The sequence below is a fragment of the Colias philodice genome, chromosome 20 (assembly GCF_061535455.1).
Source record: "Colias philodice isolate Cphi_HAF_F1 chromosome 20, ilColPhil1 Martin Lab GWU primary, whole genome shotgun sequence".
Taxonomy (NCBI): Eukaryota; Metazoa; Arthropoda; class Insecta; order Lepidoptera; family Pieridae; genus Colias; species Colias philodice.
This window is the reverse complement of record NC_143105.1, coordinates 5,113,930-5,134,753: the sequence shown is the minus strand read 5'-3', so window position 1 is coordinate 5,134,753 and position 20,824 is coordinate 5,113,930. Positions and strand designations below refer to the sequence as shown.

General features: G+C 33.3%; 2 protein-coding genes and 1 long non-coding RNA gene across 4 annotated transcripts in view; all 3 read left to right on the top strand.

The window, feature by feature from the left end:
* Window positions 1-4,196, top strand: part of LOC149479416 (uncharacterized) — a 35,091-nt gene extending 30,895 nt beyond the window's left edge. For both annotated transcript variants that reach the window (XM_089708244.1, XM_089708245.1), the window contains 2 exons: window positions 460-3,771; window positions 4,057-4,196. In XM_089708244.1, the coding sequence (XP_089564370.1) occupies window positions 460-3,743 (3,284 nt within the window). In that variant the 3' untranslated portion in view covers window positions 3,744-3,771; window positions 4,057-4,196. The remainder of the gene's footprint in view (window positions 1-459; window positions 3,772-4,056) is intronic.
* LOC149479413 (uncharacterized) overlaps window positions 1-20,824 on the top strand; it is an 85,082-nt gene that overhangs the window by 30,669 nt on the left and 33,589 nt on the right. The gene's annotated exons all lie outside the window — the stretch shown is intronic.
* On the top strand, window positions 4,068-19,090 carry kmr (pleckstrin homology domain-containing family A member kramer). The gene is made up of 14 exons (XM_089708307.1): window positions 4,068-4,283; window positions 4,434-4,556; window positions 4,943-5,187; window positions 6,338-6,523; window positions 6,779-6,929; window positions 8,070-8,202; window positions 8,648-8,770; window positions 9,061-9,270; window positions 9,583-10,268; window positions 12,621-12,782; window positions 13,528-13,626; window positions 14,659-14,752; window positions 16,129-16,275; window positions 16,512-19,090. The coding sequence occupies exons 1-13, from the start codon at window positions 4,068-4,070 to the stop codon at window positions 16,164-16,166; spliced, it is 2,466 nt and encodes an 821-aa protein (XP_089564433.1). The 3' UTR covers window positions 16,167-16,275; window positions 16,512-19,090.

Sequence of the window (20,824 nt, the reverse complement as noted above, 5' to 3'; positions counted from 1 at the left end):
AACTAAGGTAGCATGTTATAAAGCCAATGATTGAATTTAGTTTTTTTCATAGTTTTTGTCATTTATGCAGTAGATTTGTTTGCTAACATAAATGTACATCTGGTTATTATTTGTTTCAGTTTGTATATAGATAATGTAAAAATGCCATTTCAAGTAACATGTCGAATGTAATATTATTTTTACCGTATTCAGTATTGAAATAGCACTTAGCCCTTTGGTGACTTCGCTTTGCGGAAAGGTACCTTCCTGCCTGCTGGGATGTGTCACTAACAAATGCCTTTTATTGGTGGTGGGTTGTAATATATACATATGTATTATTCAACCATTCTATGGAAATAGTTGCATATTATGTATCTAATATTGGGAAGGGTTTACTAACATAATCTCTAGTAACAAAGATGATGATAAAGATTCTTGATATAATCACAGTATAAATTTGGTTTCGCTTTTGCACCTCAGAGGACACACCTGGAACTGATCTGCAAAACTCAAGTGATATGCAGGCAGGAAGGTCTTACATAGAGGGCATAAGAAGTCCTACAATATCACAACCAATATCCCCGCACGCGTCTAGTACATCACAATCTACTGATCAAAAAGGCGAGGAGATTTGTAGCTCATCTGGTATTGATAATGCATATGAAAATGTGTTGTGTGAAGAAAGTTTCTCTACTATACCTAAGAAAGACTTAATAGAAGATAATATTTATGAAGACCACATTCCTGATAAATTAGAAGAGAACGAGGACATACAACCAATAGTAAAAAATGATGGATATGAAACGCATGATAGTGAATCAGAATCCGAAGCTCAAGTTGAATACACAGATAACGATTTAGACGAGGTCTTGTTGGAATCAGATGTTGAAGATAAATATTCCGACAACAATATCCCATGTGAAAATGAATCACAAAATATGGAAAATAAAGATTGTGAAGATAATCAGTCAGAAACTCCTCCAATACGAACATCAGGTGAAGATCATTATTTACCAATGAGCCCAAGGAAGTCATCTTCAATAGAGCCTGTTCAAAAAATGATTATGGAAAATTTTAGTGTTTTTGATCAATCTATGCCACCCATGTACGAAGATAATCCGTATGTTGAAATGAATTTAGGAACTGAAGATGATGATATGCAAACTTATGAAATAGTTTGTGTTAATAATGGGCCCGTTGAACCAGTTTATATGGAATTAAGCAACGTTAGACTGGATGAAAAAACAGAAGATATGAATACAAAATCAAGTCACATAAGCGATGCAGCTTCTCATTTTGCAGATACAAAGGATCCGACACTAAGACGTGTCTCAAAATCTGAAAAATACAGAGAAAAAGCCGATAGTTCGGACGCAGACGATGAATGTTCGAAGGATATATCACTTGATGCTCCGTACAGTAGATTTAGTATATCTGATAATTTCAGACCAGCCTCTTATTATCTTGGTGGCAGTACGACAGTTTTGAGTAGACATGATAGCACTGATAGTGAAATTCTACCTCCTCCACCAATTCCAAGTTCATCTCCACCTTGTGATGAGCTTTCTGACGAAGCTTTATCTCGATATGTGTTAGACAAGCTAGATAAATCCGATATATCACAGGATAATTCAATATTAAAAATGTTGACAAATGAAAAACAGAACATGAACAAGATGAAAAGAAAAGCAACATCTTTAATGATATACGGAAGTCGTACATCTATACATGATACTCTTACTAGAGGTGAAAAAGTTCGTCACAACCGAGCTAGCTTAGCAAATGATAGAAATAAGATAAATGAAGATGATAAAGCTACTGTTGATTTATTAAATAGATCTTTATTAGATTTGAAACGTAATTCTTCAGATTACATAGACTCTGATTCCTTTAGAAGTTGTATAATTGAAAAAGGATTATCTAGATTATCATTGGATTCCGACGTAAGCAGCAAATTTGAAGTAACACCATCTAATGTTTCATCAGAAATTACGAGTTTAATAGACGAAGAGTCTATTTTAGATTTACGCCATTCAGATACTTGTGGTGAATCCAATTTTGAAAAAGTAAGACCACTATCCGATAACTCACTGTATAAAAAAATAACAATTGAAAATGTCTTTAATGAACCAAGTTCAAGTACTTCCAGGGATTTCTTATTAGGTTCACCACCAATTGATGAAAACGAATTGAGTTTGAATTTGAATCCAAGAACTTCTTTGCCTAATAATGAGACTGGTACAGCGCTTTGTTCACATAGTCGCTCCTCTAGTACACCAATAAGTTATAGTACATGCCACACTAGTCATATTAATTCTCCTAATCAAATTGTGGAATCCAAACGCTTAGCAGCACAATATAAAAGTATTGCTGAACATGCTTCTGGATATATAGGATCGCAGAGTTCATGTAGTTCTATAGGAATTTCAAATTCGCCTATATCATTTTACACTAAAAACTATAAAGGAGAGACATTACTGCGAAAGAATTTAAACAAAAGTAATATTGCCGATAAAGTTAAGGAGTTCGAAACAGAGAAGATAAATATCAGAGATGAAAGCAATGCGTCATCATTATCCACTGGATTTCATAGTAGGGAGAGTTCTACTGAGCATGGTGCTCCATATTATTATTCTGATCTTTCATCTCAAGAACATATCAATGTTCTTCCAACATCACATTACTTGAAGAATACTAATATACATCGCAAGTTGAATAATCAACGTCGACGAGGCCCTTTTCATAAAAAGAATGAAATATCGCATATTCATAATCCTATTCATAGTAATAATACTACTTTTGTATCGAGTAATTCATTTGAATTAGCAGCAGCAAGAAGCGTATCAGTTGAGTTTCTTAGTGCGACAGAAAAAGACACAGAAATTGATTTAAAGAATATATATGAATCAACTAGCTATAAACAGTCAAAAATACCTGAATCTATAAATTTACTACCCGGTCTAGTTTGCAAAAGAAGTACTAATAATAATTTGGAAAAAACTCCTTTAGATAATGTAAATATTCCAAGTCGTTTCGGGAATGAACGAGTATCTACTGGAAGCATGTCTTCACATTGTAGTGAAAATTCATCAAATACAGTTTACTATGATGCCGAAGCTGAAGCAACTACCTATGAAAACGTATGTGTTGGAGAAAAACATTGGGATGAAGATAATTTATGGAGAGATAATTTAAGAAGAGTATCTCATAGACATGCTCGTTCAATGGATGATTTAGATGCTATGCCAGATTCTATTCATTTAAATGTCGATCCAAGAAATTTAAATAGTATAAAACGTGTTAAGAAAAACGAAACAAAAAAGGTAAACAGAAATGTAACTTACGTTAACTGTGACATACAAGCAGAACTTTTAAGGAACCAGAATAATACAGAACTGCGCAGGGTCGATAACGACGAAAAAATATCAGATGACAACGATGTTTACGTGAGTCTTGCAAATGAACTTGACTTAGGAAATGAGCAGTCTGATGAGGGTGTTTATGAGCAATTGACAATTGATTCTGCGGAAAATTCCTTGACAGTTAAAGACAAATCAAGCGATTCTAACAAAAATCAAGAAAAGAATAGAAAGCAGTTTGAAATTGATAGAGAAAAATTGAGACAGTGGGATTTGATGTCGAGTGGTTTAATGAAAGGTGGGTCTGGGCGCGTGCGGGGTGCGGTCGTGGGTATGAACTTAAACGAAGCTGCATGTGGTTCCGATAACAGAATTGAAAATGCAAGCAACGAAGGTATCCACTAAGATTCTGTGGTCCCGTAAAGAACACTATGTAAGTTTGATTTCCATTCAATTATAGGCAAAGCAAAGTCACTTTCGCGTGTATTCATTTGGCATTTTTATGTATTCACACTCGTGGAAAGCATTTAAACAAGATAAGGTGTACAGAAACACAAAAGCATGTTTTAATTATAACATTGTACATAATAATACTATCACTCAAAATGTAAATAGGTAACTTGTTACTTGCACACTTTATCGTGTTTATAAAATATTTAAAATAACTCCTTTCTGTAATTGTATCTGTATAATTATAATTGATATTAATCTTTTCCAGCTTCTATGACGATGTCAGGTACTAATTTAGAAACTAACACACACAATAATCAAGTAAATCAGCAAACACTATCAAAGAAAGCATATCTCGGAAGCAATACATCGATTGGACGCAGTAATAGAGATGGCAATATACCAGTTAGGGCAGTTAGTCCACGAGTAAGATGGGTTGAAGACAAAACAAACGAGCAATACGGCTCACAACAGATGTCAGCATCGCAACAAAACGTAAGATTTTTAAATAGTTGATAATAGTAATGTAAAAAAATATCTCCCATTTCAAACAGGTAATATTTAAAAGAATAGAAAACAAGTTTTTTTATTGAGTTTGAAGATACATAAAATTTTGGAGGATATAATCATTTTTTTTTATTTTAGTTAAATACATTATCAGCAAACGAAGAATCATGGGCAACAGCGAGGTCACCTTCTAGAATATCCCAACAGCCTATTAGTGCTGTCAGCCCTCGAGTAAGAAGATATACAGAAACTGAAGAAATGGTATGAATTTGATCATTTTACTCTATCATTGGTTTCGTTAATTTATTTTATGTTACGCTTTTATGATTTTATGTTTTATTTGTTTTGCATTGGCATTTGTTGCATTTCTTAGCAAAAGGTGCAGTCGCAAGTTTTAAGTGAAGTGCCGACAGCTGGAGAGCTTCTGGGAAGAAGTCACGAAGAATTGGTACTTCTTCTTATACAATTGCGAAGGCGTCACGCTGCAACGCATCGGTCGATAGAACAATGCTGTTTACAAATTAGTAGTATAGAGGTGCATATGCTTTTGTTTGTTTTGTTTTCATGCCATATTTTATGTTTTATGTATTTATTTGATGAAATCATTATCCAGGTTATCAAAAGCTAATTCAAAATCTTATTCATAGGAATGTCTCAGTTCATTGAAAGCTATAGAACGGGAGGAGAGCTTACGTCGTCTAGAACAGTTGAAGATGCAATTGATGGAGTTAGAACAGCAATATGCTAAGAGTAAACCGTTAGTGCAATTGGTGGACAATATGGTGAAACTGGGATCTTTGTACAATAGACCGGGATCCACCATTGAACGGTTAGAACGCAATCAACGACTTAGGCAAAAGGTGCTCGCTGAACATGCTTTGGAGCAACAAAGGTAAGTCTTAAGGAAAATAATTACCTAATTAATATTTTGATACTTTCTAGTCCTTTACTTCAACTTTTCATCATCCTTTTATGCTTTTCATATCCTTCTACGTGATCGTTTCCTTTCTTATCCGTATTTTTCTTATGACTTATCCTTAAAAACTGGCAATCCCTTTGCATGGACGTTAAGTTTCAGAAAATGTTTTCAGAAGAGTTCTGTTCACCTAAAATTTGACGACCTATAAGAGCCCCCGCAGACCACAGACTTTTTATCGGCCGATAGTTTAGTCGGGTTGGCCTGCTAGTACGCACACCGAGCCAACTAAACAGTTCAGTCGGTTATGAGTGCGCAAACTATCCAACAGTCTGCCGACTATTTGCTAGTTTCTAACCAACTGTTGAAAAGAGTGGTCACACCGCACAATGAAAATTAATAAAACATTGTATAGAATTGTTATTATTGCTCTCATACACCGGAGGAGGAAAATTAAAAAGAGAGCCCGAGAGTATTGGGTGCATCCTATCTTTAGTGATAGATTAAAATGGAAAATTTTACACTATGCATTCCAAATTACTCCATTACCCGAAAAAATTTTCGCCTTTTATCGAATGAGCATAACTAGCTTCAACCAACTTGTCAAATACAGAGTACCTACTCTTTTAAGTCTTTCTTATAAAGTGGAGGGCGTTTTTCGACTTCCTCGATCAAAGTTACGATCGAAAATTCCGAAATAAGCGACTGAGAATTGAGCGACGCCATTTTACAAAACATGCGCGGCCGACCATTCGCTGTCAAAGCTCGGAGCGAACTGAACTATTGGCCTAGTCGGCCGACTAAAAAATCGTCGTGTTTGCGCGTGTGGTAGGGAGCCAATACTGATTATACAGTCGGCCGATAGTTTGCCGACAGTATAGTTTGAATTGAATCGGGAAGCCCATCAAACTTGTTTATCGGCCGATACCTAATCGTCATAGTGTGCGCATTTGCTTATATCTGCGTACTGATTAAGAGCCCGACCAAACTATCTGCCGATAAAAAGTCTGTGGTCTGCGGGGGCTCTAATCGGCCACCGCATTTTTGCTCGAAATAACAAAAAACATTGATTTTAAACTTTTCTATATTTAAATGTAGTTCTATAGTTTTAAATATTTTATTATAGGTGGTTGGAAAGTGCAGCTGCAGGAAAACCGTTAGAAACAGAAGCGGCTAGAGTCCGTGTGGCGGAACTTTGGGCTCTAGAGCAGGAGTTAGCTGACGAGGCTTCTATCCTTCAAGGATTGAAAACTGATAAAGATGCTATCGATTCCTTGCTTACTGGTAATTTTAATGTAGAAAAACATTTGTTGTCAATAATTTATTTTCTTTTGATGAGTAAATTGTATAATTGGATGATAATATTTTATGATTTTTGTAATGTTTCTTTGGCAGAAAATATTTTAGGTCGCACTTATACAGAAAATATTTTAGGGTCACTTATGGGTGTTTGTACAACAATAGTTAAAAATAAAATCTTATTTTTTTACTCTTTGTTCATTTAGTATATTTATGTATGATTACTGTACGTAAGATAATGTATGTATGCAATGAAATATTTAAATAGATTTGTGTTATTTAAAGAGTGTAATGTTTTCTTTTTAACAGGTGTTCGTCACAAACTAGACACCGTTAATATGGACGACATGAGTCTTCCCGGTGGAGGTTTAGAAGCCGAGTTGGCACGAGTCCATGCAATGTTGGCGCACAATTCTAAGGTTTATAAGGTTTTCATCTATACATGCACTTATTATTTTTATTATAAATACTTATTGGTTTATATTTTGGGTGAATGAGAATTTTAGTTGTAGATAAATCTGGTCAATTTTGATGGCATGGTATTTGTTCAATTTTGTGTTTCCTTGCATGCCTTAGTTGTTCCTGTAAATAGTTAAAATTTTGGAATGTAATTAATTTTTTTAAAGACCTTTTTCTAGTGTTAAAATAATTGTGACTAATAAATAACAATTTTTGTAAACATAAACTCAAAGTAAGATTAATAAGACTAACATTAGAGTAATAGCAATCGTATCGTCTATCGATTTTATTGAACGTCAAAAAGGGAACCTTGGGCTAATTTCTGCATAGTTATAATGTTGTGGTATGAACAAAAATTAAAATCGTAATGAATGTATAAGTAATACGAGATGTAATTTATTTAGCAGAATAAGCTTTATTAGGCATCGATTATATCTAAACTTGCATAATTGACAAGATATGCCGAATAAATTAACTTTTTTCGAGACTTTTCCACGATCCTTTCTTCGTGTGGTTTGAGTGGAGCCACTAAAACAGGAAATGAATAAAAACATCGATTAGATAACTAAAAAAGACGTGTGGCACTCGGGGACTGCCGCGGTAAAGCTATTGCATAGCATGCCTTCAAGCCACACCTCCGTGCCCGTCGGAGTGGGGGGGCGTGAGGTTTTTTCGTTACGGAATTTCTCGATTCGTTCCCCGCGCTCAAGGCCCGCGATAGAAGCTATGCAATAGTTTAAAACATTGAGATAATATTACTACGTAATACGTATGGAGGAGACACCACGGACAAAATATGTGCACCATTTTTTTGCTCTAACTAAGTTTTAAAAATTATTATCTAGTTAGGTACTTACTTACCGATGAAAAGTTATGTTAGTCACTTTTCCGTATTATTTGTATTAATTTGTGCAATATCGTAACACACACGAAGGCACATTTGATGCGTTTCACTTTAAAACAAATAAAAAATGAGCGTGCAGTTGAGCCATATGGCTTATGTTGAGCGGAACATAAGTGATGTAGGCGGTGTCGTCTCCATATGTATATCTCAATGGCTTAAAAGCACATTTTTTTTAATATAACTTAAATTCGAACAGAAACTAGAACAAACAGTAGCGGAGAACGCTCGCCTAGAGCGCGAGTTACAGCAGCTGCGTCGAGCGTTGCGCGCCAGACGGTCCGCCCCGCAACCCAACCCGCACACCGCTCCCACCGCTATGTTAGAGGATGGTAAGTTGATTTAAGTATGAAAATACTTTAAAAAAGTAAAAAAAAAATATTTTACGATTAACCCGCATACCGCTTCGACTACTATATGAGTGAGGATGGTAAGTTATTTGTATGAACAATTGGTAAAAAACATTATGTTTAACAGCCTGCTGCGGGGACTGCTGATAGAAGTGGAAATTAATTATAATTTTAGAATTAAAAGAGCAGTTGAGTTGAGCGTTGCACGCAAGACGAGCGTCCGCGCCGCAACGCAAAATGTGTGAAAAAAAGGCAGTGATAGAGAGTTAGAGACTGACGCGACGGTGGAACTTGAAAGTAAAAACATTTAAGGCAATAGTTGCGTTTACAGTATATTTAAGTATTTTATTATATTTTTTGTACGCCAGTGTAATCTATCCCCTTATATTTGATCTCTACTTACCCTTAAAAATAATTTATTTCACAGAAGTGACACGAGTCCAACAACTAGTGACAGCGTTGCAGCGTCAGCGCCAAGAACTGAGTCGTGCGGTGCGACATCTCACGCAGCAGTCGCAAGCCTTGCAAACTACGCATAATGCCATGCCAGGTAGGTTTTGAAGAAAATGTTTATAGGGATTTTATGTATTCAAATTCAAATGTTCAAAAAAATTTGTGCTAAAAAAAAGAAGAAAAAATCAACCTCAATTTTTTTTATTCGTACCATTTTTTGTGTATGAATTTTTTATTTACATCATTCTGTGTAAATGTTTCAAGTTAAGGAACGTTGGCTATTTAGAGAATTTTATTATGTCAATTTCTAGCAAGTACCCACAATTTGTAATCGATTATCTATTAAACTTAATTATAAAAATAATAGCATAGGTAATTTACTCTTAGGCAAAAATCGTCCCACCTCGTACTGGCAAGAAACGAACCTAGATACCGGGCATACAATCGACCATGGCCAAGATTACGACTACGAGAGTCAGATCTTGCCTCCAGGGCATTACGGGCAGAGTAATGTGGAGCCGTTGTATGTGGATACTAGGGGACCGGGCGATGTGACGTCACCAATGACTAGCGAGGATATGCAGCATTCGGCTTTCGGTACGGTTTTTGATTGTTTTTATACCATGCATGTGATTTTTTTATGTTAAACATGACGTCATTCATAATGACCATATAATATTGTTGTCTATATCATAATATGGCTTGATGATGAACAAGAATGTCTCTTTAGTTTGATTACTTAGATTAATAATATTTATTTAATAATATTTATTTAGAATAATAATTCTATATATTGATGAGTGATGGGTACAATTAAAGTTTAAAGCATTACGTGTGCTACTGCCTACTACACGTACACGTACATATAGTATTAGATGTCTGCTAATTATTAAAAATCTATACTTCCAGGTAACCTATCCAACGTGGAGAAGCAAGAAATAAAAACTGTACGCATCGTAAAACGGGAAAGCGAACGACGTCAACGAGACAGGGAACGTTCCCTCCAACCAATGACCGACTGGTCATCTAACATTACCAATATCGATCAGTTCCTAGAAGAAGAATTAGTTCAACCCTTGAATAACTACCGGGCGTCATCTCTACCAAGAACAGATTACAATAAATTTGAAGAATATTATGCCAAGCAAAATACAGAAGCACCTTACCTAAGATTCGAGAAGAACATGGAATTAAGTCCTAAATACCCATCCAGCCCATCTTTATCCAACTATGACTATTCCCGTGATATTTCTATGAGCAGCTACACTAAAAGCTACGATAGATCCGGATACGACAGAATGTCACTATCCAACCAATATTTGAATAGCCCTACAGATAGTGCAAGAACATTAACAAATGACCCCATTTCGAAGACCAGTAGCGTGATGAGTTTGACGAGGTCTAATATAGAATTGTCGCCAATATTTAAAAGCGAAGCTGCTAAACAGATAATAACAGAAATGTCGGATACGCAGAAAAACGGTTCTCTCCATAGACGTCAAGTTCCAAGGGAAAAGAGGAGGCACTATACGGCACCGCATCATTTGAGTGCAAAAACTTTGAATGAGTTGCCAAAGGATAGTTACAAACATGATGTAAGTTAAATACAGTTTATTTCTTTAATTTTTAAAGATATCATAATTTTTTAGAATTATGTTGCAAGATAGTAGATGCTATTGATATTGCGGCCTGCACTTAACTTCATATAACGTTACTGGGGCATCCTCTTCAATAGGTTAATAAAAAATCTTCAAATTAACCAAAATATAAGTAATTTAACTTTTTATTATCACTCAACATTCAAAGTACCCACATTAAAAAAAAAAAAAACAATCATAAGGATGGATGGGTTTGACAAACGCAATTTACTTTCCATTTTGTATCAAGGCTTAGCTAGGGTTTTGTTTATTTAAAAACTATACAAGAAAATGATCCCTTGTTTTATCCTGCACCTGACGGACGTTTGGTAAAATTAAATTCTCAGCATAATATGTTTCTGTAAATTGTTATTTTTGTGTGGATTGTACATTAAAGCGTTTGTTCTTTGTGTTTTTTATTATTTATTATATTATATAAAATAATATGTATATTATATAAATAATTTGTGTCAACCGGGGCAAATGCAACTAAAAAATAACAAGTCTCAAGTTTGATCGGTTGCAGTTATCTCCTTTTATATTTGGTCATTTATTTGACCCATTTATTGTTTTTTGTATTTATTCAAGATTATTTTAAACCAATCAAGCAATACAGTAGTCTTATAAATAACTGGTAGTGAGAATATTTCCTAAAATTGGTAGAAAAAGTTACATTAACCCCTAGTCGGGGGTAAATGCAACTAACTGCCATAGCTCTTCTTCTATTTCATATAAAACAACGAATATGGAATATATTTATGAGATTTCATGTTATTCATAGGATTTTGAACTGGATTACCGTGTAGCAAGTACGAGTTTTCAGGAAAAATCTTATGTTTCTAAATGTGGGCAAATGCAACTATTTGTTAGAGAATTAGTGTGGGGAATGCAAAAAACTTATTCATCGATATATTTTTATTATTCTATATATATACAATAACGTTATCTATACAATAACGTTGCGATCGTAGATGGCGCCGCATTATTTAGAGGAAAATCTCATGTACCTACTTTGATTTACCACTTTAAATCGCAACAAAAAAAAATTACAGTGTACTACCTACTAAGTCAATTTTAGTTTTTGGTCAGAACAAATAATATTCTTTGTGTTAAATATTGTTAAAAACGTAAACCAAACAAAATACGTTTATTAGTTAATCAACCGTTAACTAAAAATTACTTGAACAATAACAGAACTATCCTACCTATCGTTTTTAGTTACTTATAGTCTATAACCACGCTTTATCTAATTTTAATTTTACTTATGAACCCGTCTCTGGGTATAATATCGAAGCAATAATCGATGGTTCTTCTTTAATTAATCATAAAGAAAGTATATTTTGACTACCAAGAAGGATACATTATAAAAATATCGACACTGTCACATCACTAGTGTTTTTAGTTTCATACAAAAATATAAGGGGCTATTGTAACTAACCTCACAGTTGCAATAACCCCACAGTGAAATTTTCATGAGGCAATTGTAACTGCATCAATAACACAAAATAGAGTCAACTAACGCATTAAAAATATAAATGAAATATGCTTAACGGCTTGTGATAATCGTGTCCAATCAAAAACACCTGCAAAAAATCACTCCTAAACAATTTTTTTGTCTGTAAAACTCGACACCTGTTTTTACGCACACCAACTTCAAAATAGCGGTTTGACAAAATGGCCTATCAATCAAATAGTTTTCATCGTAGTGGCACCATCTATTACTTGTAAGATTTATTAGACGTTGAGTTATTGAATCATAGGTGGCGATATATTACAACAACTCTAATAAATTAGTTATGATAACTAGTTGCCATAGCCCCATAGTTGCATTTGCCCCGGTTGACCCTATATTATATAAAATAATTTGTATATACAATGTTTAATATTATGTATAGTATGTTATATTTTATGTATTGGCATATTTATGTATCTTATATATATATATAATTGTATTTATTATTATTTTTTAAGTACCTATTGATGTAGTATGTATGTAATATTGATATTATTGAGTTTTGTATACATTGTTATTTGTATAATATTTTCGATAGTTTTTGATTTTGTTTTCTTATCCTTGATTTTATTTATTCTTTTTTTTTTCTTTTTGATTGCGCCTTCGCGTTTAACCAGCATCGTACATTTCCTTTATTTTTACGGTTGCCTGGAAGAGATTGCTTTAAGCAATAAGGCCGCCAATTGTGCACTTACCATATTCATGTTCTCTATGTTAAATTATATATGTTTTTTATTACTGGTATTGTACAATAAAGTGTAAAAATAAATAAATAAATAAATAAATATAATTGACAGGCAATGGGCCGTTCGGTGGACGACGCGGACATGGAGCGAGCTCTCCGCGGCGCAGCACCCGACGTAGTTCGCTCAGCGCTGCCCAACAAGCCCGACTCTATCGACCAGCTACTCGCCGCGCCTCAGAAGATCGTCATCCCGGAGCGGTACATTCCTGAGAAGGTACCTGAGACACTGATCGATTTTCTTTAGGGACAAATAGGTGATCAGAAGATCGTCATCCCCGAGCGGTACATTCCTGAGAAGGTGAGTGCGCTACGGAACTGTACCATCTTGTTCCGCCATCCCCATTCTTCCATCGATTGTCGAGGCGCACAGATTCTAGGCATCGCCATATGGTGGACGTTCCATGTACCCGGACTAAGCGGTTCGATTCCACGTTTTTTATCCGAACCGCGAGGGACTGGAACATGCTTCCTGAGTCTGTGTTCCCCGACGAGTACAATATGGGGGGTCTTCAGCATCGCGATCACTACGGAGTACACGGTGACGGCGTTCACTCCGCTCAACACTTAGAACGCTCGCTTCGCCACCGGCAGCTTGATTCTAAAAATAGCCTAATTTAGAAATCCAAGGGTTCACATTATTGAGTTCATATTTACGGGTCAGATTATTTTATTGTATTTTGAGACTGAATTACTTGATTGCATAGTTTCTATCGCGGGCCTTGAGTGCTGGGACCGAATTCAGAAATTCCGTAACGAAAAAACCTCACGCTCCCCACTCCGACGGTCACGGAGGTGTGGCTTGAAGGCATAGCATGCAATAGCTTTACCGCGGCAGTCCCCGAGTGCCACACGTCTTTTGTTTATTTTTTACAAAGATGTATTTCGCAATTCTTTAGCAATAAACTGCTGGTCAAATTCAACTATACATAGTTATTTATTTCTAATCTTCTTATTTACAGCCGCCAGAACTATCTCCTGAAGAACAACAGAAGAGGCAAGAAAAAGTTGAATCTATCAAGAAGATGCTTACAAGCTCTTCAGCAGATACAAGCAACAAGGTACTTGGAAACCAATCAACTTAACATGTAAAATAAATTTAATTTCCAATACTAACTCACCCGGAAAAAACAAATTTAACCATTATCAGGAAAAACAAATTATCAAGGGCGTTAGGAATATTCATTGGAATATTTTATAAAAGAATTTTTCTAGCCTTACGTTTGTCATCTCATGTTCCATAATATCATTAAATACTCGTTAATTGTTCTCTTCTAATCTAATCGTATCTTTAAATCCATTTTCACTTTATTGAATAAATGTAGTCTTGCATCCTGTCTTGTTCCGCTTTATCATATTATATGAATGTATTGCATGTTTCATTACCATTCTCATTATTATCATAAATTATACTTCTATGTTATCCAAATGTATCGTAAATGTGCTTGCAGATGATCATTGAGTAGTTAGAGTTCACTATTAAGTTACTACTACAAACAAAAACACTTTCCTTTTATTCTCTATAAATATAATTTGAATTTGAATTTTAAATCTTAAACTATTAAAATTTCAAATTTAAATTTTCATACTGTTTTACACATTGTATTTATTATCAAATTGACCATCTTTGATCTATCTATTTTGATCCTCTTTATCATAATTTCTTGTATTCTGATATTCGTTTTCATCATCAATTACCCTTATTGCTTATTTATTTCTTAAACGTACTTTGGCATTTTTAATGTAAACTAAAACTGTAAATGGTTAATAAATTGTGTATTGCATCACTTTGAACTTTAAATTTTCTAATATCATTAGAAACTACAACTTTACTTTTACAAATATTAAGTTACCTCAAACGTATGTTAATCCTAGTATTTCAAGTAGAAAAAATCCCTATAAATGATTGGTAGACCCTATTGATGAAGGATTGATGTTATACATATCTATTAATATCCCACTTTTGACACAAAAATCATGAAAAAAAAATTTTTGACACAAAAACCACGGAAAAAATAGTAAAAAATCATCTGCAAGCACAAAGCTTGTTGCTTCGAATGTTGGCTGTACATAACGAGCTGTATACATGTTAGAGCCCGGACGGCGAGAAACGGCAACGGGAACATTTGCTTCAGATGAATCAGATTCTCGCCAAGCAGGTCACGGAGATGAGCAAAATTATAGCTGGTAAGTTTGGAGTGTCGTGTTTGAGAGCTGAAAAATTTATATTAACATAAAAAAAATACTTTTTCTAGATCTGTACTCCTAGTGTGAGTTTGATCGAGTACGAAACGTTACTATCGCGTCTGCGTCACAGCCGAATTAGTATGGGAAATCGAACAGCGCCCCTAGCGGACGTATGGGGAAGCTTTGATTCCCCATACAAATTTCGCTGTGACACAGACGCGATAGTAACGTTTCGTACTCGATCAAACTCACACTAGCCCTTCTGAGAAAGGTCACTTTCCCTAAAATATAGAGGTAAGCGCGTTCTGAGACCACATATTAGCTTAATATCAGACGAGATTGTGGTCAAGCGCTTCCCTTTTGTCAATAAAAAAATCTTGAATATTATGGCTCTTTAGTTAGAAAATGTTAATTTTTCCTATTGTATAATTGGGAATGACCTAATGACTTAACGTTGAAAGAGCCGTCTCTTCAGAATAATGATGACTTTAAAATATTAGTTATTTTTGTAATAAGGCTCTCTTGGACGATTACGATAACGATGATTTTGATTTTTTTAATGAAGTTTGTCGTTTGATGTATTAAATTGTTTATACATTTATTATTACTGATTTCCAATAATTTCTTGAACTAGAAAAACAATTTAATGCATAATATAAGTGTTTTATTAACTTTTAATTAATTGTTTGCTACGTAATCAGTAATTTCACTGTAGCAGCGTTTTGATATACCTAACTTTATTTTGTTATTTTATTTTGCACTTTTGTTATTTGCTATTATAAGAATTAGCATTACGCATGAACGCATGTTTTGATTCTTTTTATGAAGACAGGTATACCAAAAAAATTAAAAGTTATTTAAAGCAATAATTAAACTCGTGTTTAAACCTGTCTTTGTAAATTTTAAAATAATAGTTGATGTGATGTTGCATTAAAAGTTTATAGTTGCGAATGATTAAAATGATACCGAATTATTTACATGAGGAACACAAATGAGCTATAGAAATACATATTAAATAATACTATGTTCACCGAATGTAATGTAATGTTATGTTTTTTTTTGTTTATGTATTAGTTTTCTGCTCGAGTTAAATATCACAAATGTTGCAGTAGTGTGCAACATAATATTATAGATTTAATAAATAATTTTTCTTCAGTTCTATTTCTTAATTTCCACTGAGCCCTTCGAGTTAATAATCTACTAGAAGTTAAGGTCCAACTTACCAAAATCTAAAATTTTACCCCTATATTTTTTTTGTTTATCCCAAAAGGTATCATTTTAACCCTTGCGTCATGCAAATTCTTATAACACCAGTGACTAACGATCACGTGTGTCCGCAATCCGCATGTAACAATTGGCTTGGTGTCACTCAACAGGAACCAACACAGAGCAAGGGCCGTCCACAGCGAACTGAAACATTTAGCAATTTAGTATCCATATAATATAGCTAAGCACTAAATTGGCAATACGGACGGTCCTTCGAGAATCTTCGTCGCAGCATGGTTTCGTTTGTGCATTTTGTTGTGAGTAGTTTTTTTTTGTTTGTTGCGTTTTTTTTAAAGTGAAACTTCTTTAGGCGCGTTGAGAGTAAAATTTTAAGGTCATGGCTATATCTTCATTATGGAGTAAGGTAACAATTTTGGTATCTTTGAATCTTGCTAAAGAAGTTTCACTTCTGGCACGTGTGCTCGGCACACACGCTCTTTTTTGTCTGTTCTTCGTGTCTAGATTTGTTTTAACTCCGTTTGTCATTTGACAGTGAAAGCATTAGAAGAGCTGCCTCTTCAGAATAACGCGGAGGATTCCGACCTATCGCCGGACGTTGAATTGCCAATTTATCAACAAAGAGAGAACTTTTTTTCGTAAATATGTAAATGTATTGCTTTTAATAAAGAAAATTGTCTTGCCTAATAACGAAGCCCCAATGTCTTTGCCATATTTTAATGTTATCTTTAGCTAAATATTTGATATTGTTAGCTATTGGTATTGGAACTCGATGTTGCATTAGTAAAAAAAATTTGGACGTTGTTATGCATCATATATATGGATATTCGTAACTAGATACAGGTAAATATAAAAAATAACATGACCAATTATAGAAGACCCCAAATGCAAAGGCTATTGTGAACCTTTTTAAAAACGATGAAGCTTATCTTCATTGTAGAATACATATAATGATATAACGTTAAAAATATTCTATAACTGATGAAATTATAATTATATCAATGAGCTAAAAGTTACTGTTTTCAATGTAAGGTATATATTAATCAATTTGTAAATTAAGTATTTAACCTATATTATTTAAAGATCAGTACATTTCATACGTTATTTTACAAAAAAACGGTATTACAACATCACAACACTGATTAAACAAAGATTAACGAAATCGAAAATGAAATTATTATAATACTGTATGTATGTATGATTAACCTGTTTAAACTTAAGGTTCGTAATGTTTGTGTATAGTACATATCAAACGAATACCATATTATTTGTATCTTTATACCTAGGTGATGCTTTTAGGAATTGAGTATTTAATATTGGCTCAAATAAAACATTCCCTAGAGAAATGTGTACGTTATTAGTTTCCTGTAAAATCAATTATTTTGTAATTAATGTCTTCTCTCAACGGCCTTTGATCACGATTATACTTATGACTTAGTATGCCCACTTATACAAAACGATGCCATGTTAATTAATAAATTAGACCTTAGATAGTGCACTTATTTTTTTTGTACCTACGACGGTAAATAAATTTAGTTTTAATACGTGTGAATAATATTCCTCATTTGTTCGTTGTTTTATCTGTTGTGTTCGAACGAATTCAAATGCGTTTTAGTATTATTCGTTAAATAAATGTTATACATTTTTATTTAATTTATTTTTAAGGTGACGTGATTGTTTTCCAATTGAAGTTAATGTACAAAATTCGATGTTAATCCTTTTATTGTAAATTTTCATTTTCTTTATGTAATTACTAGGTATTAATTTTCCCATAATGAACGATGATCACAATTCGTATGCCATGATATTTTACCATATAGTTTTGTAAATAAACTTATATTGCACATAGTTCGTCAATTGTAGAAATTATTAAACTTCTTATGAATAAATAAATATATCAAGCTTGTTTTTCTAACAGCTTCGTGTATAGAAGCAACGAATTGGTAATCCTTGTGATATAAATATATATCGTATATATACTTCTTCATATATATATTGAACGTAGAATAGTATAGTCTAAGATCCCACTGCAGGATTAATTCGTTCATAGTTTTTTTGATGAAACCAAAATTTTATGTATATTTATAATTAGGAGAATATATATCGGCTAGATATCCAGTCAAAATTTGGCCGCAAGCATGTTTAAAATTTTGGTTTCATTAAAAAAAACTATGAAAGAAGTAATCCTGCAGTGGGATCTAGTACTTGTAGGCCCGGTACTATCAGCCTATACAATAAAGCTTTAAAATACTTATGACTTAACCCTATCGTATGTTAATATATTAAAGTTAACCTATACTTGTCTAAAGCGCGTCACACACGGTGAAGATACTATAATATTTTATCTTAAGATACTGTTATCCTGCCGCCATCCTGTTACAAATGACCCGAAATTTTGTGGGTCATTTGTAACAGGATGGCGGTTCTACAGGAGTCTTAGTACGCAATGAAAAAAAGAAAAATGATGGTCAGAACGCTGATACCGGATACCTTAAGATACTGTAATATAAAATATAACAGTATCTTAAGATAAAATATTATAGTATCTTCACCGTGTGTGTCGCGCTTAATCCTATCTTTAATCTATGTTAATGCTGGAATGGTAAAATTATATTGTAAATGTATACAACATTGCTTATCTTCATAGTGGATAATATATTAACTAGATTAAGTTTCCCTTAATTTCTTAATAAATCTTGTTAGTTAAGTGTTTGACTTGAGATCAATGTTTTTGTTTCTATTATTTCTATTCTTCATTAAAATATTTGTATTGTAGTTTTGGTAATGCTATTTTCTAATATTACCTTACTTCCTTTAATATTTCTTTCAATTTAAGATCTTGATATACCTCTATTGTAACGTACTGTATGAAAGACAATAAATTATTTGTTCGTAACTGTTACCAAAACTACATATTATTTCTATAGTACTTTGACTTTTCATACTTAAGATTTCTCCCACAGAAATGATTTATCTACCCTTCTCTGCCTATCTCATGGACTGTTCTTATATCATTTATACATAGTCAATTATGTACGTATTCTATCCTTATGAAAACAAAGATTGTTTTATAATGTAATATTGTATTGGAAAAATAAAAGATATATGAAATAATGGTTGTTATTTTTAATCCTATCACAAGTCCCATATGATTTTATTCGATATATTCTTAACCTAAAAATTATAAAGTATATGTAAATCTGCAAAGACAACATCTTTAGCATGTTGTATCTATATAAACTTGATATAAACTTATACCATATCTATATGTACTAGTTACTATGTTGATACTTGATACTAATATTATAAAGCTGAAGAGTTTGTTCGTTTGTTTGTACCCACCAATCACAGGAGCTGCTGATTCGATTTCAAAAATTCTTTCACCATTAGATAGGTCCTACATATTATTATGATCACTGATTGCTGCAGGCTCAATGTGTACCTACCATCAGCGAAGCCGGTGTCGACCGCTAGTTATTGATATTTTCAAGCATTCTAATAAATTGAATGCCATTAATATTAGAAATTAATTATGTAAAAACTTATCCCTATCCGTTCAGCTAGTTAAACTTGATCCCGTTAGATAATAAATTATAAGTAACCAAACTCAACATTAAAAAAATAAAAAATAAAAATAAAACTTTATTTGACCTATTGTTGTACAATTTTAGATGTGAGGCTCTGGCTCTCTTGCTAGGCATAGCCTGTGTTAAGAGAGCCAGTCCCTTCCCTTAATACATTATGATCATGATAAAGTAAAAAAATCTAAAAGTCTAGTCTATGACCTTTTCATTATCAAGATAAGCTCATGTGTACATAAAATAATCGATCAATGAAGAACATGTCTAGAAGAATTGTTCACTGTTCATTAAATCGCTATTGATATGCTCATTTAATAACCATTTTAAGATATTCACTTTTCTTTGATTCCTATAAAATATAAACAGTTTACAGTAGATACGTTATACCAACACTCGGATATAAGTCGTAACACAAAACACCTTGACTTTTGGATTCCGTTGTATTGTTAATCTTCACGTTGTATACAGTTGGCATTACAAATAGTAGCTGCATCTAATGAATCCTAACATTTGCCAGCATAGAGATCTTTTAGCTCACGAAGAATTCGGCCCGCAGCGACACGCTATAACATTTTGTAGATTGTTAATAAATCCTCGATTTAATTTATTGTTTGTATAAATATTATAATAATGGAAACCTTTTGTTATTAGTGGAGAAGCGATTTGTCATTTGAGGCACATCGGATCGAAACTTATAGCAAGATTTAAAATTTTAACACGTTGGACTGGTATCGTGGTATGAGAACAACAAAAAATTAATTGTAAAAGAATAAGTTTGATACTGATACGTTTTTCTCTTCTTTTTTAGCTCTAAATTTTTGTTAATGTTAGGGGCGTTATTTTGTAGGTAATGTAGGTATATTCTTCGCAAAACTTAAGTCTGGCTCTACATCATGTGCCGTAAATCGTATTTATTGACTTCATTGATACATTCTACAAAAACTGTACAATAGCTACCTATTATAAAAGAAAATGTTATATTCGTTAATTCATCAATAAAAACGATTTAATTAGTCCTTAATCCTTATTGACCAAGTAATATTAAGTAAGCTAAGTATTATTACCAAAAGCAGATTTTCTGTCCCATTGCACGTAGGGTTGCATAAATTAAACATTTTCATGGCGTTTGGAAAAAACAACATGCATTAGAATAGGTACTTTATTATTCACATACAATGATACAAGTATGTTAAAAATGTTATTGAAATGTGAACATTTGAACACTCTTTATCTATGTTAATACCACCATAATAAATTACCTACTGCT